The sequence below is a fragment of the Synchiropus splendidus genome, chromosome 9 (assembly GCF_027744825.2).
Source record: "Synchiropus splendidus isolate RoL2022-P1 chromosome 9, RoL_Sspl_1.0, whole genome shotgun sequence".
Lineage (NCBI taxonomy): Eukaryota > Metazoa > Chordata > Actinopteri > Syngnathiformes > Callionymidae > Synchiropus > Synchiropus splendidus.
This window is the reverse complement of record NC_071342.1, coordinates 18,688,449-18,713,104: the sequence shown is the minus strand read 5'-3', so window position 1 is coordinate 18,713,104 and position 24,656 is coordinate 18,688,449. Positions and strand designations below refer to the sequence as shown.

The following is a 24,656-nucleotide window of genomic DNA, read 5'->3' as shown; positions in this document are numbered from 1 at the left end:
AGTCAGTTGCCTTTATGTAAAAAAAAAAAAAAAAAAACATTGCTGCATATTAACTGCACTGAACTGTGAACAAAGGTGAAAAGCCTCTCAAGATTGCAAAATGCTTTCTTCAATATGATTTCTGCAATTTATCCAATATATACAATTTAAATTGTATAAGAAAGACACCATTCAAAGCAAGCAGCAATCCTCAAAAAATTGTACCAACTCATACAATTTCAATCATTTAAATTCAGCCTCAAACAGCATGCAAAACAGTCAAAGACTCAGATCAAGACATGTGATTACTCCTTTTACAGTGGAAAGCAGCAACAGAATTTAAGTCAAACTTCAGTTCTGCTTCCTCTGTGTGAGAAAACGGTACATCAGAGACAAATATTTCTTCCAGTTTTGTAGACACACTCGTCCTCTCACATCGAGAGTGCTGCATAAGAAAACCTGTTACACAGTCAGAATTTACATGAGCCTCACAAAGATGCAGCCAGTCCGAATTCAAGAGCTGGTTTTCTGAAAAATTTGAAATGTTTCTCATTTTCAACTCGCCGCCAGTCAAACCATTTACTATAGAAATATGTATATATACACGGGAATGGAATTAAGCCCCAGAATCCTCACGGTATGCTCACTTTTGCCCTAACTGCTACAATTTTTTGAGATATCCTCAACAATTTTGACGTTACAAGCCAGTTAGTCTGGTTAAAGTGCAGGTGTGCCGCTCATGGGTAACACACACAAAAATACAGACACACACAGTCGCCTCACACAGCATTCCCACCTGCAATTTCTCCAGTCCAGTTAAAATACGAATGTTTACATTTTACAAATCAATATCACCCCGTTCTGGATCCTATTGAAAGAACAGGTGATTCTATATGCTAACAAAGTAGCACTGCACGCCGGAGCAATTCAGTGCATACACAAAGACTCAATCTAAAGCTGCAACCGCTTTTTATTAAACCTAGCCATATATACAAGTAAATACTTGCTTAGATGGTTTAATGGTCATTCTAACAACCTGGATGTGTTTCAGTCAGCCATACTCACGGACGCCAACACCCATTTTGATTATATGGATTTTCGACTAAGCAAGAATTCTACATGTGTGTTGTTTTGGTTTGGTGTATTTAGTGAGCATTCTTCTACAATGAACAATGATTCAAAACTATAAATCAGTGTTTCACATTTGTCAGTGATTGTTATAATATATTACGCAAAGCAACAATTGTTAGATCAGTAAAATAAAATAAAATACTGACTATTTTCTTTCCATTAGATGAGATAGGTTTGCAAATGTGAGAAAGCCACCTGCTTCAATTCCCTGCTTCAATTTGTTTATGTCACAGCTTTTATGAAGTGCTTAACGTCAGGAGCATCTGTCTCCAACCGGAACCGATCTGTCCAAGTTTATCTTCACTGCAGCTGCGTTCCCTGTCCTCTGAGTCTGTGTGAAAAGTGTGTGCGTGAGGAAAACTGAGCAGTGGAGAGAAATACTGGTGATAAGGATTGTTATGTTTCAACAATAAGGTCAAGTGTGAGTAACACAACTTGGGCTCTGGTTCCTATCGAAACTCTGTCTTCAGTCTGACTTTGGAAAACGACCGAAACCTCCGATAACTCCTATTCTTGCGTGCACGTGATCACGTCAGCTCAGAATCTCACTGCTCTATTTGTTCCGAAGCTTTTAGCCTTATGGCTCCAGGGACAGCTTTGTAAGTGACACAACTTAGCTGACGTTGCGGCACTTCCCTGAGGGTCCTTCAGGTGTGGCAGGTGATGTTTTCAGATCATCGTACCTTAACCCCTCATTGATGATCCTGTCTTAATGAGTAAACGACCATAATTCCAAATTAGAAAAATAAAAAAATTATAGTAGCCAACAACACAGTCGGACCAGCCCCAGACATGCATCAAGAGTTACACTGGCATCTCAGGACATGATTTCTATCATGTTACAGTGACCATGTTACAGTCAAAAACTCAGATATCAAAAGATTATTATACAAAAGCCTGAAGAAAAAAAGAAAAAAAAACGGTTTGGCTATTGAACTTTCAACAAGATTTAAAAAGAAGCTGAGGAAGTATTTACTCAGGAGATGAACATGCTCCAAGCTATTAAACCTTCCCATCATAAAACTTGAGGACAGAAACATGCAGGTGTTTCTGCGGCGCTCAACTAACACAACATTGTAAATCCTGGTTTCGCCTAAAAGGAGAACGCGTTATGGCCCATCTGAGGAAGGAGGTGTATCGTACTGACGTAAGCGTAAGAGTAGAAGGATGTTGGCTCCTGTGAATACTGTCACTGTGTACATGTGCGACTCTGCTTCAGCAGGTGCCAGCAGTGGGCTCACAAGGATGGTGTATCTCATTAGGAGCCTGAGAGAAAACAAAGTGATAGAGCCCCCAAATATGAACATCTGTTTGCAGTGCTGCTTCCTGCGTCTAATGGAGGTTTGTAATGGCTGTGCTCTGAGCGTGATTAACCCATTATCGAGACAGATTAGCCAGAACCACCCGGGGAATCCTCCACCAGCCACCTGACACACGACTACAGCTACAGAGGAAACAGTGACCTCTGCTGGAAGGTTAAAGCCGGTTCATCTGACACTGGCCAGACAGCTAAAGCTTCATGACTCCTGAGATTCCTGTAGCACCATCTACTGACACCAATTGTGAATCCCAGATTCCAGTGACCTCTCTCACGTCAGCAGAAAAACGTCACATTCTTTTATTTTCAGGTGCTACTTTTCTAGCTCCATATTCCCTTGTCAATTCTTTCTAAAATCTTGCGTCCGATATTGTAAATCAGAACCCCATGATAGAGAACCATACCTGGCTTAGGAGCTGGAGCTGTCCGTCTACTGGGGTGCGACTCTGACTCGTTCCTTTGTGAGTCCGTGCCAGCAGGAGAAGATTCAACGTCATTTGTCGCCTCATCTGCTTTCACTGGAAACTCAGCAGTCTCATTCTGGATATCTGGTATTGCAGCGCAGGACTTCACAGACTGACCATCCATTCGGGGCTCGACGTGACAAGCGTTCCCGCACACAGACTCCATTGGTTCACCTGCAGAAAAAAACACTTCAGTAAATGGGGAGAGCATGGCAGGTTGAAAAAAAAAGAAAACTCACCATCTATTTCATCTTTTGGTAGCTCCCCTTTCGAAATGAACTTGCTCATCTTCTTAAGGACTTTTTTGTGAGACTTGGAAGGCTGGAACTTCAGTGCATGACATCTTCAAAGAGAGAGGAGAGTTTTCCTGTGTTTCTCATTTAAAAGCTTTTGAATAGGTCACACTTCAAACCCTAAAGGCAAACTGTTGTTTTCATCGATAAAAACTACGACAAAATATAACAGTCAATAACTCATCATGTGAGGAAAAACTAGATGCAAATGTGACAATGACAATAATTTAATATAACAGGAATCTAACAAATACATCCAAGACTAAATGTTGTATCCAAAATTTAAAAAAAGACACCTAGTTCAGTTGTGTGTCTCAAAATTTGGCACATTACAATGTGCTACTTACAAAACGCAAACCATGCTTTGATTCTGATAGTGCTTCCTCAAACTTTCCGGGTTGTTGCTGTGGACACACCAAAATGGGTCAAGTGCAGCTGCTATGCAGGGTGTTCGGCTTATCTTTCTTACTTTTAAGAGCCGCCCTTGAAATTTCTCTGACTTTCGAAATGAGAAAAATAGCAAAAAAATATTTTTCCAAAGCAGTCGTAGGAGCGAGTGCAGCAGTTAATAACACAGCATGAACTATAGATTCAAAAACGCAGAGAGTTGACTTGAAAGCCCAGAATGCATTGTGGTGTTTCCACTCTGTGACATCACCCTTTCGATGCCCAATATAACATTCACTGACCAGCCAAAAAAAAAAAAAAAAAAAAACAAATCGACAACAACTAAGAAAGAAAGGCTTAAGAATACGGACAAACACAGACCACCTAACACTACAATACATTAGACGGGTTCATCTCAAATAAAAAAGTTGTTTTTTTTATGTTTCTGGCATATATCACAATTCAGTATGAAACATAAATTATGAAACTATCCTTCAAATAAAATTATGTCATAATTACCTGATGGTGTACTGTGGACAGCATGTCTTGTGCATTATGGGCTTATAGACATATTTTCCACTTCTGAAAGGAAAAACACAATTCGTTTGAAGAATGCCTAAAAACACATAGAGTAAATATTCATAAGAACGCGAGTTCTCACCTTCTCCATCCTCTGTCGATGAGATCCTGGTAGTCTTGTACAGTCATGGTGTGGGACCACATTCCTGGAGATGTAAAAAAAAAAAACAATTGTTGTCATTTGTGAAAAAAAGTAGCACCAACAGTGAAAGAGAAACTTTAAAGAACAGGAGTGGTCACGACTATGACGTATGCGTTTAGGAACCAGGAAGCAGAGTAGTAACAGACAAGAAAGGACAATGAAATGAGTACATACAGTAGTGTGGGAGAAACCGTGGCCTACAGAGACAATGTTGTTGGGCAAAGAATGCGGGTGATGAAGACATTAGGAAAAGAAGAGGAAGACCAATGAAGGGTGAGGTAAATGGATGTGGTAATTGAAGACATGAAGAGGTTGTGATGAGGGAGGACAATCATGAGTACAAGTATTGGCCTTTAAATATAAACAGTAAAGTCACTTAAAGACTACAGACACCAGGAGAACAGTGACTATCTTTCTTATTCCTGTTTTTCTTGCTTGAAGCTGCGCTAACCAAACAGGAAGTGCATGTTTGGTTCGAGCATCAATCTCTCCACAGTGGTGTAGGAGCTGACATACATTATTTGTAGAAAGGGCGTTCCCAGAACTGAGATCTGATCCCCAGCACAACTTTTGACCTTCTCGTCTGTAACTATATACAACCCATCATCCGATAATGTAACATCTATAGGGGATATGACTGGTTCACACAACACACACAAGATTGTTTCACTCCCATGAGAGTGGTGTTTGAGCAGTTCGCACGGATCATCAAGAACATATTTTAACATTAAACCATTGTTCTAATTCTGTTCTGAATTTTTTTCCTAACAAAAGACAATTTTATTTTCATATTATAAGCTGCACAGGAAAGATTGCACACTGAGAAAACCATCTAATCTCTTGCTGTATTTTACAGTATGACACAGTTATTTCTCCATCAAGGTCAGAACAGACTTGCAGAAACCAGGCAGCTAATACAGATTGAGTCCTGCATCAATGTAAGGATGCGGCGAACATAAGAGCTTTTTATTCATAAAATAAACCAATTAAATATTGAAGTTTATTCATTTAAACGTTGAACCAAAACAAAGGCATCATTTTTCCGATCCCTCGGGTGAAGTGGATGATGAAAGAGTTCGTGTTGTAAGTATGTTGATGTGGGATTGAAATAAATAAATATTCATTCACTCATTCATTCCTCTGTCTTTGAGCATTTTTATATGTTATCATATATTTCCACACAGGAAGAAACAATGGACCAGGTTCATTCCATCTTTCAAAACAGTTTTACTGTACTCTACATAGCTCCAAATAACAACATGAAATCTCGCCACCAAACACATAGAGGAAAAAAACAGTGCAGCTTGTTGAAAGGCAGATGAAAGATACATCTTTTTTCTGGAAAAAAAAAACACTCATTCCACATTAGTAAAGGGTGGGTTTTATGGACACACGGTTAACGTCCTCAACAGGTTGAAAAATGTGTCCAAAAATTATTGAATGTTAAGATGCATTACTGTCAAAATTAATCTAATCACAATTCCATTTTTTCCCCAATCCATTCAGCTCCATCTGCAAGTCTCCATTTAACGGCCATCCGGTTCACATGATGTAACATAACCAGATTACGACTCTTCCGTTAGATTAAACGGCTCGTCTGTGGGCTCTGTGCCCAAACAGCCATTGATGGTATTAAGAACCACCTGAACTCTGAGTACACCTTCACACAATTCTGTCCCACACGCGCACAAAATCCCTTCCCATCTCCTTACAGAGCTTTTTAATCGCTCCACATCCCTGACAGATACACAAGTTACAAACAAGTTACACATAATGGCCAGATGAAGACCAGAGCACTCACTGTCTAGAGTCTTCCCGTAATCCTATTCATGGAACGTTTTTGTACACAAGTGAAACCTAAACGCTAACATTCAGGAGATTCCAAGCTGTCCACGCTGCTGTAAAAGTAGACAGTGCACGTGTGAACCCTGTAACCCTGACCATAAATAGCTGTAGTTTACTCAGTTTCACTTAAAAATGTAATAGTTTCATTGAGTACATTCTTTTTACTGATGCGTGTAATTATTATATTTCATTCACATGAAATGTACATGCCTGTAACATACCACTGACACAAGTTGAATAGCCTGACATGACCACTTTGAAGGGAAAATTGAATATGAAACACTATTTCCAATGTGAGAATGTGTTTTTTTGTTTACTTTTTTTTTAACATATTGTTAATATTGTGATATTGTGAGATAGCGTTTTTTCAATTCCTAATTTCCATTTATGTTAACAAGGAAAATAAGTAGTTTAATGACTGAACTTGGTTTTTATAGTGACAGCATTTTTCCCCAAAAAATCTTTTGTTACTATCATCACCATCATCAGTATTATTATATTATTATTATTATTATCATTATTATAACACGTAAACACACAGGTTACATCCTGAACCTTTGGATAGACTGTGGTACTCAGCACGTTCTCTCTTTTATTGGGGTTAGGTTAAGTTGGGTCTTTTTGTGGACATTCTCCACACCATTCTGAAATAGGTGCAAATGTAGTGGAATCCCAAGCTAGTTCAAGCGGCACCCTTAAATCCAACAGGCCTCATAGATTGCTGTTTTAAACAACAAGGTATAAACGAATAAATGGAGAAAATACGGTGCAAATGTTTGATGCTAAACAAAAAGCTGTCCGTCTTATGAGGCCTACGACAGACTGCTGACCCTGCCTCTTGCCCGAGGAGGTGGGAAAGTGAGCAACCTGTCAGCCTCGTGGCACACACCTGAATGAATGATGATGTCAACCAGAGTACTGTTGATGACTGTAACGCAGGTTTAAACGGTCACCTGAATTACACTGCTGCTGTTAAGCAGTTTGAACCCTGAGACAACCAAATGAATCTCTAAGCCAAACTGCAATCGAAACATGTATCCAGACCAGGGAACACTCACCTTATGCTTTGAAAGACTTTAACATCACTTGACAAACGTGTACACGTTTAATAATATCCTCTGCATATACATCTACTTCTGTTCTGCCTATAAAGTGAATATGTATATTTTACGATCGTGACAATGACTTCAAACAAAACGAAACTATTTTTAAACAATTAGCCTCGTATTGCAACACTGACAGTCAAAGGCAGACTGCTACGACTAACTGAAATAGTTTATATTATCATGTCTTCATATCCTACAGTTTCAGTGAGTTTATTTTGACGTGTTTGCTATTTTTTACGGAGTCGCTCTCCAGCTAGTGAGTCTGTCTGTGACAGCCGGAGCTAGCCCAGTAGCAGCTAGCCGCAGCTATGTCGTTAGCATTTTGCAGTTTCCCGACTGTCCTTGCCGCAGCTTTGTCAGACACTTACCGTGGGAAAAGTTGCCGATAGGGTTCTTGCAGTAGCCACAACGATAGCCATCATCCCCACCGAAGTACTCCACGATGGTATAGGAACTGCTCCCAGCCATCTTTAAAATCTCAACCGATGACAACACTTAAGTGCTGCCGACCAGCACTGCTGAACGCCAAGCCACGCCCAGGTACCTGACGTCATCGATGGTGCATTCAAACCAAACGGAAATTTTTAGACATCTTTAGCATGTCTGGATTTTCTGTGAAAATAATGGAAGGTTCTGATGTTTTTTTAGTTTCTATTTCTACATGTTCTACAAGCAGATTTACGGCAGGCACAGATGATCATCTTTAGCAAGTCAGTCGACACAGGTGACTTGATTTGACATGCAAATTGAATACTTGAAATTCTTAAGCTGAACTGTTAAAGAAAACAGACAGTGTAGCTAAAGAACTGTACATAATATTTATTGAAACCAGAAAGCTAAAGCAGAAGAAAAGCATTCGTCAGGTCCCTGCATCCATGTCGCTTGAAGTAAAGTACAAAAAGAGAAGGAGGGATGTGTAGAAAAATAAGTTAGAAAATCACAACTGGGTCAATGATTCGATTTGGAGGAAGGACCTTAGTCTTCATGACACTAAAACACTAATGCTTTTGTCGTTGGGAGGTATTCCGTTTGGTAAAATGTGATTCTGTCACAGGTCTTCTAAAACAGCAGCTTCTGCTCAGCATGATGGCACCCTGCCGTCATCAACGTACTGAAATAGTGTCTGAAGCTGACTCAGACATTCAGTCCTTACACTCAGTTTGTAATCTCGACTGTTGTTTGTAGGTCTAGCTGAAGTTCCCCTGTGGCACGGGGAGGTTTTCATGGAGGTATTTCATGCTGCCTTGCTCGGAGAAGTCGGCCACCGTTTGTCCTTCCCCTCTAAGGACCCACTTGGTGGTGAGTAGGCCTTCCAAGCCCACTGGCCCCCTGGCATGGATACGTGCCGTGCTGATACCGACCTCCGCTCCTGTAAGAGGTGCACACAGCAGTTAATCCTTGCATGACATTTCACGATCTCAGCGTTTCTTTACCAAGTCCGAAGCGGTAGCCGTCTGCGAAGCGAGAGCTGGAGTTCCAGAACACACAGGCGCTGTCCACCTGCTGCAGGAACTGTTCTGCCGTCTCTTCGTTCTCCGTCACGATGACGTCGGTGTGAGAGCTGCCATATTTGTGGATATGGTCCACCGCGTCGTGCATGCTGTCCACCACTTCGATGCAGCACTCCAAGTCACCATACTCCGTCCTCAAAGATTTCACCTCCGAGGGACTGAAGGTAAGATAGGAAGCAAACCGTGGACCAGCGTGGATTTTTACCTGGAAGAAAAGTAGTGCGGTGTTTAGATGAGTGAGCCACACCACAAGCCGTTAGAACGTACATTTTCAGCTCTCAGCATGTCGATGATCTGGTCAAATATAGGAGTCCGCAGCAAATCTCTGTGAATTAAGAGGGTTTCCATGGCGTTGCAAGCGGCTGGGTAGTCACATTTGGAGTCTCGCACTAGCGGAGGTATGAGGGGAAAAAAGAAAAGGTCAGTGAAGGTTGCAATTTTTGTTTGTTTCGATCACAAAGGCTTGAAATGTGCAAACAGACATAAAACAAAGCTAATCCAAATAGTATTTTTTTGGAGCTTAAATCTATTTTTCCAACAGAAGCTGTCTTTGATGCAAAGTTTCATTTCAACATAGGATTCACACTGAGTTTCTAGCAGTGTAGGGGAAAAAGAATCCAACAAGATCAAGACCTATGTCTGTGCAAAGTTTAATCGTACTTCATGCAGAGAAAAGAGCACATCCTCATCTTGGAAATTCACCCACCGTCTCTTCTCCCCTGACATCAAAGTTCCATCAAGTTGAAAAGCAAACTTGGCAAATCTGAATACATTTGAGGTTTTCTAAGTTTTCTAGCTCTCAAAACAATCTTTACATGAAATACTCAAAGAGGTAAACACAGAGGAAGTACGCACCAATGTCAATAGCCTTGTCTATGCTGGCCTCATTGTCAATGTAGACGTGGCACACCCCCTCACTGTGGCCCAGCACAGGGATGCCCTTGGCGGCTCTCTGGATGTCGCGGACCAGCTGAGATGAACCTCTGGGGATGATGAGATCAATAACCTTGTCCAGGTGGCACAAATCCTCGACCTCTTCTCTTGTGCTCACCTATGAGAACAAGCAAAAATGTTGGTCATCTGACAAAACTTTAAATCGTAAACCAAGGCAGGGAAGGGGGGTTGTTTTGTGAAATGTTGGCTTTTGCTGGAAAGAATTGTATCAAGCAGCTCGAGCTTTAGCTGGTCGATAAATTGTTGCTGACAAAATGATATTATAGTATACATTATAGACCAAAATTAATAGAGACCAAATTAATAAATGTATTCATAATGGATAATGTTATTGCATACTTTCTTGCATACTATTTCTTACCAGTATTTTACCAGTGTACTTCAAATGTCTTTTAAAGAACGTTTACTTAATTTTCACAAACATATCATGAGTTGCTCCTCACAATTCTTGCTAACTTGGCGTAGATGGCGCATGAGCAGTGCGCACCGAACAAGCTCTGGTGTTGGCGATTGATTATTACACTTATGATTATATTGAGGGCTAATTTCAGTCCATAATTTACTTCCATTAAATGTCTTGACAGGATTGTGTGCTGGCTGGTGACTATCCTGGCGTCTTCTGGCGAGAGTCAGAGGACACCCAGGACTAAACAATAATCTATGGCACTGACCAGTGTATGTTTTTGAACTGTGGGAGAAAACCAGAGTGGTGGACGTATGGGCAAAACATACAAACAGAAAGGTCAGAGGTCAACTCCATGGTATGCTACATGCTGGATTTGGTGAGTCAAAATGTCCACTTGCTAACCAGACAGAGCTACTGAAAACCCGAAAAGCTTGCACTCTTACCAGTTGAACGGCATCACTAACTCCATGAATGGAAAGAGCTTCCTGGGTGAGCTGATGCAAAATTCGGTTGGTGTTTGCTGCTTCCTTGCCTCCCTTTAGTAGCAAAGCGTTTCCACTGGCAATGGCCAAAGCTGACACCTGACATGTGGAATGAGAACAGTCAGAACAGTAATACTCCAGAGAGTCACGCTGACATGTCTGACCTGTGGGAGGCAGTCAGGGCGCGACTCGAAGATGACCAGCAGGACACCGATGGGGACAGTTATCTGCTCCAGCTCCAGGTTGTTGGAAATCCTGGTTCTCCTCAAAACCCGACCCACACTATTCCTGGAGGAGACGGACAGCTGACGCAGGCCGATCGCCAGGCTGTTCAGTTTAGCAGTGGACAGGCTCAGACGGTCGATCAAAGCCTGAGAGTAACGGCCTGCAGAGCCAACAACAGGAGGGGAATCAAACATGGTTTCATGTGGCGAAATAAAGGGGGCATAACTTGTCTACCTGATGTTGTCGCCAGCTCCATGTCTCGTCTGTTGGCACTGAGGATCTCATCTTTCTTCTCTGTGAGCAGTTCGGCAAGGGAGCAGATGATCTCTGCTCTCTGGAAAGAACATAAAAAAAACGGTTAATCAAACCACATTAGAAAGTGATGGTGCCATGCAGCCAAAAGAATTATGTCGACCGACCTGATCTGGATCCAGTGAAGCCAGTGCTCTGCCTGCATGCCGAGCCATTTCTGTCTGCTGCTCCACAGTTGGACCTGGTCAGAGCCATGTTAGTGGTCATGATTAGAATTAGAAAATGTAGCTTTTCCTCACAAGAGTTTGGATGTGTACCTGCTGGTTTCACTTCAGAGAAGAAGGTGCCGACCTTCTTCCCCTCCACAATGTCTGTGATCACGTGGCCTGTCACCTTGGGGTCAGTGCCATTAGCAATGACAACAGACGTCCCCCCCTGCAGAGCCCACAGTGCTGCTTTCACCTACAACAAAGATTATGTCCTTATTTAACAGACTGGGCTCTGTAAGTGACTTGTGTTGCACAGACCTTCGCTTCCATGCCCCCAATTCCAACTCTAGACTTGGTTCCATATGTGATCGACTGCTGGTCTCCAGGGTAAAATATATCAATGAGCTTGGCGTCATCAGTTCCTGGAGGACTGTCATAAAGACCTGCGAGACGTAGATACAAATTTATATGAGATTTTCAGACACTGTGGAACTGTGAAATCAAACACAAACTGCTGACCTTGCACATCAGAAAGCGCGATAAGAAGATCTGCTTTCATCTCCACAGCCAGTCGTGCAGCTAAGCTGTCATTGTCTTTGATGCTTATTACCTGAAAGTTCAATACGGACCTCAGTAACTGGTGAAAGCTTCTGACACAGGTACAAATCATCTTACATTTACTCCTTGCATGTCACTGTTTGGCACAGGTGGCGGCACGACGGCATCATTGGTGTTAATGATGGGAACTATGTTCATCCGTAGCAGTTCGTGGAGAGTACTGTTGAGGTTTCGACGCTTCTGCTCATCATGGAAATCCAGATTTGTCACCAGAATCTGGGATTATTAGCAAGAAAAAATGGAAAGCTATTCATAGGGCATCATCAATAAAACGCTACACTCGGAGATCAGTCAGGTTCTGGTCAGACCTGGGCCGTGCAGATGCTGTACTGGGTGAACATCGCCTCATACAGCGCCATCAGACCGCTCTGACCAGCAGCTGCACACGCTCTCGCCTCCAGAACTGGAATTGCCTGCAGAGAAATAACAATTCAGTGATATACAATTTACTAAGTTGCAAAAAAAATATCTCACCATTTCTTTCAGCTGGTTCTGGCCAGAATGCAAGGCTTGCCGAACGCTTTGAGAAAGAAGGATCTCATGTCGCAATCTCTGTTTTCCAAATGCTACGGCACCACTGGTGACGATCATCATCTCCCTGCCTTGGTTCTGCAACATGGCCACCTGATGGAGGAAGTCAAAAACATTGACTTACTGAAGGATTATTTCAATGCTGGCATTTCATACAAGCTGTAACATATTGGCTCTTATTACTAGTTGGTTTTCTTTCCTTATTAAAGAACTGGATTAGTATAAACATGGCCCTCAATATATAAATATATATATATATATATATATATATATATATATATAGATAGATAGATAGATAGATATATAGATATATATATACACCTTAGACACCATATTTCCTCTAACTACTGACATCACAACACCACAAGCTGAATTCATCAGACATAACCTCACTCTCATGCTGCAAGTATATATTTGTTTATAGCAAAAGAAATGCAGTTAATAACACTATCAGGATGTTCACTTAAGTTGATGGAGCTCACCATGCATGTTTGCCTTGGTAAATAATATATATTCTTGGGCAGTGAACGGAAGAACACTTAAATGTCCACTCGATTCACATTGAAAAAAAACAACAGTTATTTGAATGTGTCGCTACATTACCTGCTCTACTATTGAAGCCAGCCTTCCCAGCGCTAACCCACATTCATCGCCGCGGGTCACCACAGCACTACCCAGCTTCACGACGACTCGTTTCGCTTGCTTCAGCTCACTGCGGTGGGCAAACGACTTGCCATGGGGTCGGGGGGCCACAACTGTGAAAGACATGGATTTAAATTTTGTAGTAAGCACAGTTGTTAAGCAGATATTAAAGTTTGGTCTGATGGCTACTCACATTTGGTCTGAGAAAATGACCGGATTGACACGGAGGAGACATTCAATTGCCGGACCCTGGCTGGCAAGTGAGAGCAGGCAGCCAATCTGGCAAACATGTTGGTGTAACTTTTGAACAACTGTAAAGTTAAAAAAGAGTCAGCAAAGATATGTTGATGGTGATGTTTTTATTTTCTGATGTGTGTTCCAAACAGTGTGTGTTTTCATTTAAGCAGCAGTCACCAAAAATACATTCAGACTAGAAAGGCACATTATTTAATACTTTAAAAACATGTTTAAAATGCAGTTAAACATATTGACAACATAGACCTTCTCTTCCAGCTGTGAAATTTAGAACCAGACAAAAACTGACAGAGTATTAATGTAAGCAGATATTTCTCTCGCAAATAAAACAAAATCAACAGTGTCATTACATGTAGCGTGGATACTAATTTGTGCATGAATACATTTTTGATGTTTCAGCTTAACTGTCTCTCCATTTTAAGGTTGTTTTGACTAAACATTATTTGTACTGTTGCATGACTAGTTTGTTTTCTTTCAGCATCGTTTCATTTCAAAAGACCTACACCCCATCTATTCAGGAGTGCAATTTTCAACTGAAATACAAACAAACTCAAGAAAATATCAGCTTAAATGGCAGTTAACGCTCCTGCTTGAACTTGACACACTGACCCAGTACTGTCGATAGCGAAAGTTAGACATTGTTCCGCAGGAGGAACCTAATAACAACACTGAAAAAGACCTATTTATTGCAAAAGTATTGTGGTCACTGACAACATAAAACATTTAAACTTCAATTGTAAACACTGCAACTAGCTACTGCTAGCTATCGTTAGCCACCGGGAGCTAACTACAGTACACTAAACAATATGCAAAATGCGCGACGTGAGCAGATATCATGAGACAAAGCAGCTCTTACTTAATGTTCGAATCCAGGCAGCCGCTTCTACACTTGAGCGTGCACTTGAAGAGAAGAGACACGTAGTCAGCGGTGCCACATCCACAGCCCACGTTGGTTGAAGCGCCAGTGGACAGACACTGACCTATTCAGGAACACTGTTTACGCAACATCGAGCTGCGTTGACGTGAAATGAGAGGCACGGGCGCCATTGTCGTACGTAAAAATAGTGCAGCGAAGGGCGGAAAGGAGGATGATGCAAACTTCACTTACGTACAGTAGGTTACGTGGGAAAATAAACTTAAAACAAGTCTTTTGGAATTGGTTTTGTCTCATTGAGTCGGTCTTCGTTTTCATCATCTTATAAATCCATGTATTTATATTGGCAATTTCAAGAGAATAGGCCCTTATAATAATAATAATAATAATAATAATAATAATTATAATTATAATATAATAATCATCATTATCATCATTATTATTATTGTTGTTGTTGTTGTTGTTGTTGTTGTTGTTTCTGTTTTTAATAAGAAGAAGAAATTGATTTGTGATAATGTATTTTTCATTTAGTATTTCTGTACACATAAAAAACTGACATGAGAAGTACAAGGGATGGAAGGATGTGAAGTTTAGGATTACTTACAGTGATGGATAGACTCGGTCACTGTGGCCCGGGGGTCCAAATGCGGCCCTTTGACTGTATTTCTGTGGCCCTCCTGGATTCAGAGCATAACTATAAAACTGACATTGTTGCTGTCTCTGACATTTTTGTCTTGTGAATCTGTCTTAGTTCATTATGACGCAACTGAAACATGACTTTTTTGTTAGATTATTTTTACATAATTTCCCTTGGGATTAATAAAGTTTTCTGATTGTGATTCCGATTTTCTTAATCTTTTCCGTTGGAGTATTTCTTGTAACTTATAATGCATCACAATTGAAAGTACATTTTGAAATGTATGAGACACATTGAGAATCTTTAAACGGAATGTGGTTTTAAATAAATAAAACACAACAAACCAACATTTTCTGTACATTTTTAAAGTGTACTTTCATGATCACACATGATGTCATCACTTGATTTTTATTTTCAATTTTCTCTTAGCCTCCTTTCTTTGGGATTGACGGCCCCTCTCAACGGTCACAATATATTACCTGGCCCCTTAGGAAGTATAACTGCCCACCTCTGGACTAGGTGAAGGGGATGTCTCCATGGACAATGATGTTTGATATATCGATCCGAAAATAGAAACTTCATATTCCAGGAGAAAAGGCTGTGATGCTGCCATACAATGGAGGTATGTTTGTCGTGTACCGAGAGTGGAAACAGCAGCATAGATGGTATCAAGTCATCTTCAGTAACCTGACTCAGGTCCACGAGTGGCCTGTGAAACATTTATGAGCCTTTAGTCCAACAACGCAGCTCTCACACTCGCTCCGTCACAGCTGCACACAGAGCGATGGGAACTGAGGAGGAATGCTTGAAATGCCCAGTCTGCCAGGATTTATTCACGGATCCCGTGACTCTGCCATGTGGACACGACTTCTGCCGCACCTGCATCCACACAGTTTGGGACACCGATTCTTCAGAGAAGGTTCCTCTCTTCTGTCCGGAGTGCCAGATCTTTCTTCCACCTGATCTGACTCTGGAGATAAACATCAGCCTTCAAACAAAAGCCGAGCTCTTTAGAAAGCAAGTGGAAACCATGGCAACCAATCACATAATCTACTGTGACCACTGCATTGAGATGGCTTCAGTGGCTGTTCGAACCTGCCTGACCTGCGATGCCTCACTGTGTCAGGCTCACGCTCTGCTGCATCAGCAGAAATCCACGTTCAGGGAGCACACAGTGGTGGAGGTGACCAGTGATCCGTTGTCTCTGAAGTGCAGGGAACACCGGGATGAGCTGAAGCTCTTCTGCTTGAAAGACAGGGTCTCTGTTTGCTGTTTGTGCGTCCTGGTTGGGTCGCACAAGAACCACGAGGCTGCTCAACTGCATGACGCCTGCAAGGACTTCAAGGTAACTCAAATCTGAGTTTAGTTGGTCTTTGTTTCTGTCCCATCACCATGTCTGATTTTTCAGAACATGCTGGAGACGACAATGAACCAGCTGCTGGAACGGAGATGTGAAGCTGAACATGCCATCAAAGACTTGGAATCACTTTATACGGAGACAGTGGTACAGAGAAAAGACTCCATTGTTTATTTCATCTGAAGAAATAAACAGGCAGTTCTTAATTTCATGTATAAATTCATATTTTCCCTGCTTATTCCCCTAACATGGTCAAAGAAGATGAAGGTGAGAGGTTAGCGTCACCACCTGTAATCCAATGTGTCCCTATGACTTCCAACTTTCCAGCAATGTAGCCGAGATAGTCTCCAACACCCAACAACCCAGTTAGGGATTGAGCAGCAGAAAAATGAGATTTGACATGATAAATGATACCACCATGTCTGTAGATGCTGATGCTCATAGACTGTAAATGAATACAAGTAATTTCTTTTGTTGTCAGAAGTCTGCATCGGATTACAGAGAGAGGATCTCCGACAAGTACAGCCGGATCCGTGCTGTGCTGGATGGCGATGAGCGGCTGATGATGCAAGTGATCGACGCCGAAGAGTCGTGCATGACAGAATGGCTGGACGTCCAGCGAGGGATGATGGAGGCAAAAATATTGGAGATAGACCAGCTGAGAGATTCGGCCAAAACGCTCCTCCAGGAGTCCAACGAACTGCGCTTCCTTCAAGTAGGTGACTGCCTTGCATTGTTCAACATAAAGGAGGTCACAATAAGTGAAGTAGCTGTTTGGTGTGTTTATGTTTGACAGCAAATCACAGCCAAGAATCTCTGGTGAGTTGATTTTGTTCCATGTTCTTTTGACTCGACGTGTTGTAACTGAGTGTTTTTGCTTGTAGTGACCCCCTTAAATTAGCGCCCATTCAGGACATTGACCGAAGCCTGTGCGACCCGGACAAGCTGAGGACGGTGGAGAAGTTGGTCGATGACCTCTCAGTGGCGCTGTCTGAACACTTTCCTCGAATGTGGTCATGTGAGTTCGGACCAACACAACCTTTGCCTAACAAAACCGGTGCTGGAAAAACTGGGATTCAGCTCAAGTGATCAGAACTGGAGCATATTTGAGGGATAATGGTGCTTTAACTAGGTGATGTCTTTTCACACTCACTGATGTACAGTGACCCAAGATGACGGCATAGTTTTGAAGTTAACATGTCTACATAGTTGTGTTTGGAGTCCTCCTTGGAGATATAATAAGCCCAGTCACAAGCTTGAGACTCGAAGCAGAGCCACATCTTATAAGATGTCTCCCCACTGTCCACAACCACAAAAGATTGAAGTATTTTAATCCAACGCAGTTCAAGCTCATATCAAGAGCCATCTTATTCAGAAGCTCAAAACTAAACTGCGACTGTGCAAGGCTGGTTTTGACCAAGGTTTCTGTGTTTTGGAGACTCAGTAGCTCTCCGTCTACTCACCCTTCACTTTACTGAAGTCTCCTGGTGTTCATATGTTGTTGTGCCACGTCTGAGGATGGAGACGTTTTTAATAAAAATGCTGATCGCTGCAGGGGGTCACAAGTAAATATAATAAAAAAAATAGTACTTCGCATAAAATCCATCAAAAAAACTTTCAAAATAAAAATGCGTTATCAGATGGGACTGAACTTGAGGCTGCTGGAAATATTGCAGTGTGATCGACTTTAGTTTCCCTGTGAAGGCCCCGGCAAATCCAACCAACAGGTCACATATGGCCCCTGGGCCACACTTCGCACGCCTGAGCAAGAATATTGGCAGGGCTCAAACCAGCAACCTTGTTTAAACCATACGATGACCCGAGGACCAACACAGACTCTGTTTGCAGATCTAAGTACATTGTTATTTGCAGATCTCTGCTGTCCTGAGTTGGACCCTGAAACCGCCCACCCAAACTTGGAGGTATCCCACGACCGGAGACAGGTGAACTGGAGACGACAACATTCCGCTGAGGCGTCAGACGCTCAGCCGTACGACTCCCAGTACAGCGTCTTGGCTCTTGCTAGCCTAAAATCCGGACAGCACTACTGGGAGAATGTGGTCCAGGAGAAACCCTACTGGCTGATTGGTGTAACTACAGGAAATGATAATAGGAAGCCAGACCAGAAACCCTGTGGGTTGGGGGTGAATGAAACATCCTGGGGCATCTACCATGGAGATGGACAGTATCTGGCCTGTCATAACACCCAAGAGAAGCAGCTGTCAGTTGAGAAGAGAGTGAGGAAGCTGGGTGTCCAGGCAAACATCCAGAAGGGGGAGCTGTCGTTCTATGATGCAGACACAATGGCCCTGCTGCACTCCTTCTGTTTGGACTGTGACCAGCCTCTGTACCCAATGTTCAACCCCTGCATTGATGTGAGGGGCGTCAACAGGCAGCCCCTTACCTTGTTTTGGATAAAGGACCCCTGGAATTGGAACGACGGTGGTGTTAGTGAAGATCCAGTTGTCACGGACCAGTAGGTTCAATTTAAAATGAGTTTGACTCATGCATATTTAAGAGATTGTTTTGTGCTAGTCATCACAAGTCTCACTTGACTTGTTTAGTTCCTCCTCTGAAATGCAATAAAGTTGCTCTTGTACCGCTTTATTGTGTTCTCATGTGCTTTGAAGTATCCACAGACATTTCAGTGTTTGAGCGGATTATGCTGTATGTTTATAAATTCTCTCCTGTGTCACAGCTGGCTGCTCTGCTGGCTGCAAATGTCACTCTTCCTCACTTAATAATTCATGCCGTAACATAGTCGGGACCCTTTGTCGAATGGCTACCGTCAAGCTCTGCTGGACGTAGAGGTGGGTTAATGGCCCGAGTGTGAACCCGTGGCCGTTCACTAGAACAAAGAGTATGTGGACTCAGATGGTCCCCAACGCCCGACCCGGGGACCGGTACCGGTCCATGGATCAATTGGTACCGGGAAACACAAAAAATAATTTATTATTATTTCCGTTTTGTGTATGATCTGAGTCTGAGGGATCTTTTTTTTAAAAAACATTTTATTTTGAAAAATGACCGGATTCTCTCGGTTAAGCCTCGTTCACAATGTAACCCACATGCTCGCAAAATGAGTAGGAAACAACCGTTTATTTGCGAAGGGGAAAAGGTTCAGTGAAGAGATGGAACAGCCCACGACTTCCACGTAGTAGTAGATTTTTTTCACAAACAATACCAGGAGTCGTCCTTGAAATATGGATTTATCGCGGTCGTCTACCATCACTCCCAGATGTCACCGTCTCGTTGCAGAGAAACAAGCTCAGGGCTCCCATTTATTTTACAATATGGTGAGGTAAAATTTTCATGCACTTTATACTCCCTTTTGTGTTGTATCTGTATGCTATTTTGAAGGCATGTTTAAACGTTACCATAGCAACCAGAGTCAGAGAGAGTTTGCGCAGGGCACACAAAAATACAGAGGCCTTATATGACGGGTCAAAGTGGCAACTTCATACGCCCCGGCCCACGTTCCAATTGTCAAATGTTGACTGGTCCACAGTGGTAAAAAGGTTGGGGACCACTGCCCTGGTCACACCCTGGTTACAACCTGTGAATTAAACAGTTTAACACCAGAAGAAAACCGGACAGCATGTGTTACACCTCTTTATTTGAAACCAAAGTTCCCAATACTACAAGACACGACTGGTAACTTCCAGAAAATGTGAGAGTTCAGTTCAGACTCTAGAGTGCAGTGAGTCTGCCTACTGCCTACAGCCTACTGTTTTGATGCTTCAGTCTTTGACTTGATCCAGTCCAGGAAGTGGGTGACCCTTGTGTAGACCCCTGGCTTGTTCTTTTTCCCGCACTGGTCGCCCCAGCTCACCAAACCATAGACAATATGAGAGTTGTTGTCGTTGCACGTCAGCGGTCCACCGGAGTCGCCCTGAAACAAGAGGGCGTCAGTAAATAATTTGGGCCTATTCAGAAAGGCATTCTCCTCACCTGGCAGGAGTCCACCCCTCCCTGAAGGTAGCCAGCACAGAACATGCTGTTGTCCAGGATGGAGCCATAGACTTTTTTGTCAGAGCATTTCTCTTGATTTATGAGGAGCACCTCAGCCTCCAGCAGATGATTGGAACCATACTGAGCTGGAAAGAGTCAGAAGATCAGTCACACCATTGATCAAAGGTGCTGGAAAGATGAAAATGACTCCCTGGAGAAGGTTGCAAACCTCACGGCGGCTCAGGCAGTGAATGCATCAACAACAGTTTGTGAAAAATGACAGAACTCAGATGCAGGTAGAGCTGAGCCAAAAGGCAAAGCTCTTCATTTACCAACCTATATATCTACTATAGAGAAGCCATGTCAGAGAACTTGATAGAAAGCATGAGTTTGGTAGAACAACATCGAGAACTCAGGAGTAGATGTGACAGTATAAGTCTTAGTATTTTGTCACCACATACTAAATGATTCCTTCGTCCCTCGTGCCATCAAAACTGTATAACCCGGCAGGTGGGGAGAGGATTGGTGAGGATGCAAGAGATGACCCGGTGTTTCCTGTCAACACTGTGGACTCTAGTATAATCGCACTTCATTGTTATTTTTTCATATTATCCAATTTATTTGTTATTTAGATACTAAATGTATAACTCCATTGGCCGATATACTCTCTTGTCTCAATGACCTTTGGGTTGTGCCCAAAATCAGAGACATTTTTTTACACTGTTCTTGCAAGGTTTCGCAAAACATCAGTGTTCTGTAAGAAACAAAAGTCATGTCGTAGCTGAAGGTGAATCATTGAAATAAAGCCGGCTAAATGTCACACAACAGTCTAAACAATTCATCGTTTGTAACAGGGTTAAATGAAAGAATGACGTACAATCCTCAGTTGCACCCCATCCAGAAATGGTGCACTCCATCCCGTCGGGCAGATCTCCAGTAGGGAGACATGCTGCCTTCACGTACTGCGTCTCATTAGCACAGACGCCGTCCGAGCCCTCCAGTCGTAACAAGGCTGCGGAGAGACAAAGGGGACTTTGTTTGAGTCATCCATTCCCTCTGTTTCATCCCAAACCTTAGCTTACCGATATCATTGTGAACAGCTGTCGGAGTCTCCCGATAGTTCTCGTGCCTGATGGCCTCCACAACCTTAAGCGTTTGTTCGTTAGGTTCATCAGCGTTCAGCGCCAGGCCTCCCATCTCCACCTGCATTTCTTTATTTTGCTCACTGACCGGCATAGAGACACCGACATTAGTGCGTGATAGTAATACATGTTTGTGGCTGCAAACTCACATGCAGTGTCCGGCCGTCAGCACCCAGCAGCTTTCAATGAGAACACCTCCGCATGTGTGCAGGTACGGTAACTGCGAGCCACGAGGTCTGGCTTGCAAGGAGACCTGCCATGGAATAGAACCAGGGGGAACCTTCAACCCTCCAAAGATTCTCGTGAAGACCTTCTTTCGCTGAGGTTGTCCGCAGGTGGAGAACGGGAGGGTGCTGTTTGGTTTCAGTGTTGCTGCAATAGTTGGTTGAGGTGGGATTGGGGCAGACGGTTCTGGCTGCTGAGGTCGAGCATCAGTGGGGAGGGCTTCGTCGGGCTTTTCTGGAGTGGGCTCCAAGACCTCAGCAGTGGGCGTTGGTGGAATGGGCTTATTGACCTCATCAGTAGGCTCAGGCGCCGGAGGTACCCCCTCAGTGGGTGACTCGTCTGAAAGTGGCAGTGTAGTTGAAGTCCTGAGGACTTGTGCGAGATGTCACAGGTTACCTGTTGGTTCTGGACACTCGGTCACATCACAGTGGTCCCAGAGCAACCTCTTGCCACGTCGGTAGAAACACCAGGGACTCGAGTCTCCATCGGGGTTTCTGTTTGATATGAAAGGTTTCCTCAGAGTGAATACTACCAACTCAAGGTTTTCCTCTTCACCTTTCTACATCATCTCAAATTTCAAAAGGTTCGTGACCTGCAGAAGTTGTGGGGGCCAAGTCCATCTTTGTCCTCAAAGTTGTTGAAGGGATCAGTTCCGGACTCCAGGATGAAGTGAGAGTTCCAGTACAGACACGTGTGTCCGTCTTCTGTCTCACTCACTTTGCCACGGTACGACTCTCCATCGTCCTCGTAGCAGTCGTCAGGGCCTAGGAATCGACGTGACTTAGTTCAGGTCAGGTGTGACGACAACAAAGGTGTTATCGGTTATCTTACCGACTTGGCAGAACCTTCCTCGGAATCCTGCAGGACACTCGCAATCAAAGTCATTACCATCCCTGATGCACTGGCCGCCATTCTGGCATGGGTTGGGCTGACACACGGTGTCTTTGGGGAAACTGACTTTTAGATGATGCACCTTGAATGACGGACGATCACAAGCACTTACAGGTTTTGCAGTCTGGAGGCAGGAAGGGCGCTTTGCACCTGCACTCGTAGAAGGGAGCAGTCGAGGTCAGCACACACTCACCGCGCCCACATCGGCCTTTTCGACACACCTTTGGACCTGAGATTTCAAATCAATGGATCAAGTTTCATCTTTGATGTTTCACTGGCTTTTTCAACTTCAGAAACATACCTCTTTCACACATCCTGCCCTTGAAGGGCTTCGGACAGTCACACTTGAATTTCCTGCCGCCCTTCTCCCGACACGCTCCATTGTGCTTGCACGGATTCGGGTTGCAGAGACCTGAGGTGGAAAGGTTGTTATAAACAAAGGAAACTAGATAACTGTAAAATGGCAGAGAGATTCATTTTGATATGCTGTACCTCAGTGATATGCTGTACCTCAGTGATATGCTGTACCTCAAGTATGGTATCAGAAAATACCAAAATAAGTTTAGTGAAATTAATGTGGATGCAGAAGGAAATAGTTGAAGAAATAAATATGGACAAAGTTAAAATAAAAATAAAAAGATGGGCACAGGAAAAATTATACATGCAAATAGATTCTGCGGATCTAGAAATAAAGAGACATATATTAACAAACGTTAATCCAGTAGTATGAAAATAAGACGGTAAATAAACATTGTTTTATAACAGTAAATATGTTTAAGCGCTAACATAGTCATGCTGCTTTAGTGCTTGAGACATTAATATTCAGGTTGCAGCACCATTTCATTTAAATCATTTAGGATGTTTTCTGAATGGAGATATTTTATTTACATTTTCAAAAGTACTGTGGATTCTGATCTCGGGTTCAGCTAAGTTCACATGTGGAGCTTTTAGACTTTGGAGGGCTTGTCCTACGTCAGTACAAACACAGTAAACCTGATGAAATATCAGCTCTAATTCTGTTCACAGGTCATTTTCAGTTGTCCATAAAAAAAACCTGCGGCGTGTTTGCTGGGGTTACACATGCACTGCTGTCTGTTGGAGGTGCACAAAACCACAACTAAATAATAAATTCAAAAAGATATTAAGAATGATGAGGAAAAATTCAGTGAAATTCAGGTTCCAAATATATTCAGCTGGGGAAAAAAGCTTTCAGTGTATTGACATAATTGTGTGTTTGACCCACATGATGCGTCAAAATTATAGCATTAGGATTGATAAGAATGATAGTGAACATCGTCATAAAAGTGGGTAAAGACAAACAAAATATGAAAGGAAAAATACTCAAAATATTCATGAAATATTTTGAGTCACTGACCATTTTGTCCTGATAACAACTATAACATGCAAAACAAGAGACTTTGTTGAAACATTCAAACAGAATAATTTCCGAAAGGTACTTGATAACACTATGAAAATGTAAACATCAAAGCTACAAAAAGTGGATGGTTTGCTCTAATACCTTTAGGAACATAATCTACAATAGAGTCTTGATAACTTTAATGAAGACAACTTCACTTTGGTGTCACTTCAGATTCTCCATTTAAGTCAGTGAGTGGCTCAAAACAGAGGTGTTCCCAACGGTTCAGAGAGAAAATGCCAACTCTAGTTCACTTTCAAGCCAGAAATGTCTCGTGCTGGAATGAAACGGGTGATATGTAGTGACTTACCTTCGGGCTCCTGGATGTCAAACAGCCATTCACGGGGGTCATCATCATCCTCATCGTCAGCCGTAGCGTCGATGTTGAAGAAATAGTCTGAATTCAAATTGAAATTATTTTTTTTTAATGGGGCAGACATCTCACGCGTGAATCTCTTTCAGTACCAGTAATGATGTCGATGAACTTTTCATGCTTTTTGGGCTTTTTGTGATGGTGCCTCAGTTGGTCCCCATGGTGGTGTCGATGGTGATGTTTATGTTTTTTCTTCTTCTTCAGCTGGAGATCCAAAATACGCTTGTCAGTTGGCAAAGTGGTGAAAAGGAAGCAGGTGCGTTGAGACCTACCTCAGCAGGTAAGATGAGTGCCACCAGGAAGAGGCACAGGAGAAGGAGCTTGAGGTTCATGATGGCTGCACGCTCACCAGCATCCAGCCGAGTGAAACAGACAGAAGTTTGCAGGAGAACCCACAGCGCTTCCAGAAATCAGGTCAGCACACAAACCTTTGATTGGCCAAAGTCGCCTGGCTTCCGTC

At 42.7% G+C, this 24,656-nt stretch overlaps 4 protein-coding genes across 6 annotated transcripts in view; 1 reads left to right on the top strand and 3 right to left on the bottom strand.

Annotated features, from left to right (window-relative positions):
* The window catches only part of LOC128764742 (arginyl-tRNA--protein transferase 1), a 48,870-nt gene extending 41,102 nt beyond the window's left edge, over nt 1–7,768 (bottom strand). For 2 of the 3 annotated variants that reach the window (XM_053874808.1, XM_053874809.1), the window contains exons 1-5: nt 7,613–7,768; nt 4,234–4,297; nt 4,092–4,154; nt 3,132–3,235; nt 2,833–3,066 (exon numbers count right to left, since the gene is read on the bottom strand). In XM_053874808.1, coding sequence (XP_053730783.1) covers nt 2,833–3,066; nt 3,132–3,235; nt 4,092–4,154; nt 4,234–4,297; nt 7,613–7,712 — 565 coding nt within the window. In that variant the 5' untranslated portion in view covers nt 7,713–7,768. The remainder of the gene's footprint in view (nt 1–2,832; nt 3,067–3,131; nt 3,236–4,091; nt 4,155–4,233; nt 4,298–7,612) is intronic. The other variant, XM_053874810.1, reaches the window with a different exon arrangement.
* A 288-nt stretch (nt 7,769–8,056) lies between these two features.
* On the bottom strand, nt 8,057–14,315 carry LOC128764821 (delta-1-pyrroline-5-carboxylate synthase-like). Its single transcript, XM_053875011.1, has 17 exons — nt 14,186–14,315; nt 13,268–13,385; nt 13,036–13,187; nt 12,376–12,525; nt 12,210–12,314; nt 11,959–12,117; nt 11,803–11,893; nt 11,602–11,726; nt 11,392–11,536; nt 11,242–11,315; nt 11,057–11,156; nt 10,762–10,982; nt 10,559–10,696; nt 9,611–9,806; nt 9,023–9,144; nt 8,678–8,960; nt 8,057–8,613 (listed from the first exon to the last, which is right to left on the bottom strand). The coding sequence occupies exons 2-17, from the start codon at nt 13,362–13,364 to the stop codon at nt 8,432–8,434; spliced, it is 2,340 nt and encodes a 779-aa protein (XP_053730986.1). The 5' UTR covers nt 13,365–13,385; nt 14,186–14,315; the 3' UTR covers nt 8,057–8,431.
* Nucleotides 14,316–15,624: 1,309 nt separating this feature from the next.
* LOC128764620 (E3 ubiquitin-protein ligase Midline-1-like) lies at nt 15,625–18,677 on the top strand. The gene is made up of 6 exons (XM_053874526.1): nt 15,625–16,185; nt 16,249–16,344; nt 16,679–16,912; nt 16,994–17,016; nt 17,082–17,215; nt 18,070–18,677. Exons 1-6 carry the CDS (start codon nt 15,625–15,627, stop codon nt 18,675–18,677), a joined length of 1,656 nt encoding a protein of 551 aa, XP_053730501.1.
* A 1,116-nt stretch (nt 18,678–19,793) lies between these two features.
* Nucleotides 19,794–24,635, bottom strand: LOC128764651 (hyaluronan-binding protein 2-like). Its single transcript, XM_053874573.1, has 13 exons — nt 24,469–24,635; nt 24,289–24,400; nt 24,134–24,220; nt 22,708–22,818; nt 22,519–22,635; nt 22,347–22,457; nt 22,108–22,279; nt 21,912–22,009; nt 21,440–21,854; nt 21,231–21,373; nt 21,026–21,160; nt 20,149–20,294; nt 19,794–20,089 (listed from the first exon to the last, which is right to left on the bottom strand). Exons 1-13 carry the CDS (start codon nt 24,526–24,528, stop codon nt 19,922–19,924), a joined length of 1,875 nt encoding a protein of 624 aa, XP_053730548.1. The 5' UTR covers nt 24,529–24,635; the 3' UTR covers nt 19,794–19,921.
* Between the last annotated feature and the right edge of the window lie 21 nt (nt 24,636–24,656).

Excerpts from the sequence above, each read along its gene's own strand:
- LOC128764651 (XM_053874573.1), bottom strand. The coding sequence starts at position 24,528 with ATGAACCTCAAGCTCCTTCTCCTGTGCCTCTTCCTGGTGGCACTCATC. Across the intron at positions 22,458-22,518 it reads GCCTCCAGACTGCAAAACCT|ACACCGTGTGTCAGCCCAAC; the intron begins GTAAGTGCTTGT and ends GTTTCCCCAAAG. Across the intron at positions 21,161-21,230 it reads AGCTGTTCACAATGATATCG|CCTTGTTACGACTGGAGGGC; the intron begins GTAAGCTAAGGT and ends GTCTCTCCGCAG.
- LOC128764620 (XM_053874526.1), top strand. The coding sequence starts at position 15,625 with ATGGGAACTGAGGAGGAATGCTTGAAATGCCCAGTCTGCCAGGATTTA. Across the intron at positions 16,345-16,678 it reads CACTTTATACGGAGACAGTG|AAGTCTGCATCGGATTACAG; the intron begins GTACAGAGAAAA and ends TTTTGTTGTCAG. Across the intron at positions 16,913-16,993 it reads ACGAACTGCGCTTCCTTCAA|CAAATCACAGCCAAGAATCT; the intron begins GTAGGTGACTGC and ends TATGTTTGACAG.
- LOC128764821 (XM_053875011.1), bottom strand. The coding sequence starts at position 13,364 with ATGTTTGCCAGATTGGCTGCCTGCTCTCACTTGCCAGCCAGGGTCCGG. Across the intron at positions 12,118-12,209 it reads ACAGCATCTGCACGGCCCAG|ATTCTGGTGACAAATCTGGA; the intron begins GTCTGACCAGAA and ends TAATAATCCCAG. Across the intron at positions 9,145-9,610 it reads AGACAAGGCTATTGACATTG|TGCGAGACTCCAAATGTGAC; the intron begins GTGCGTACTTCC and ends TACCTCCGCTAG.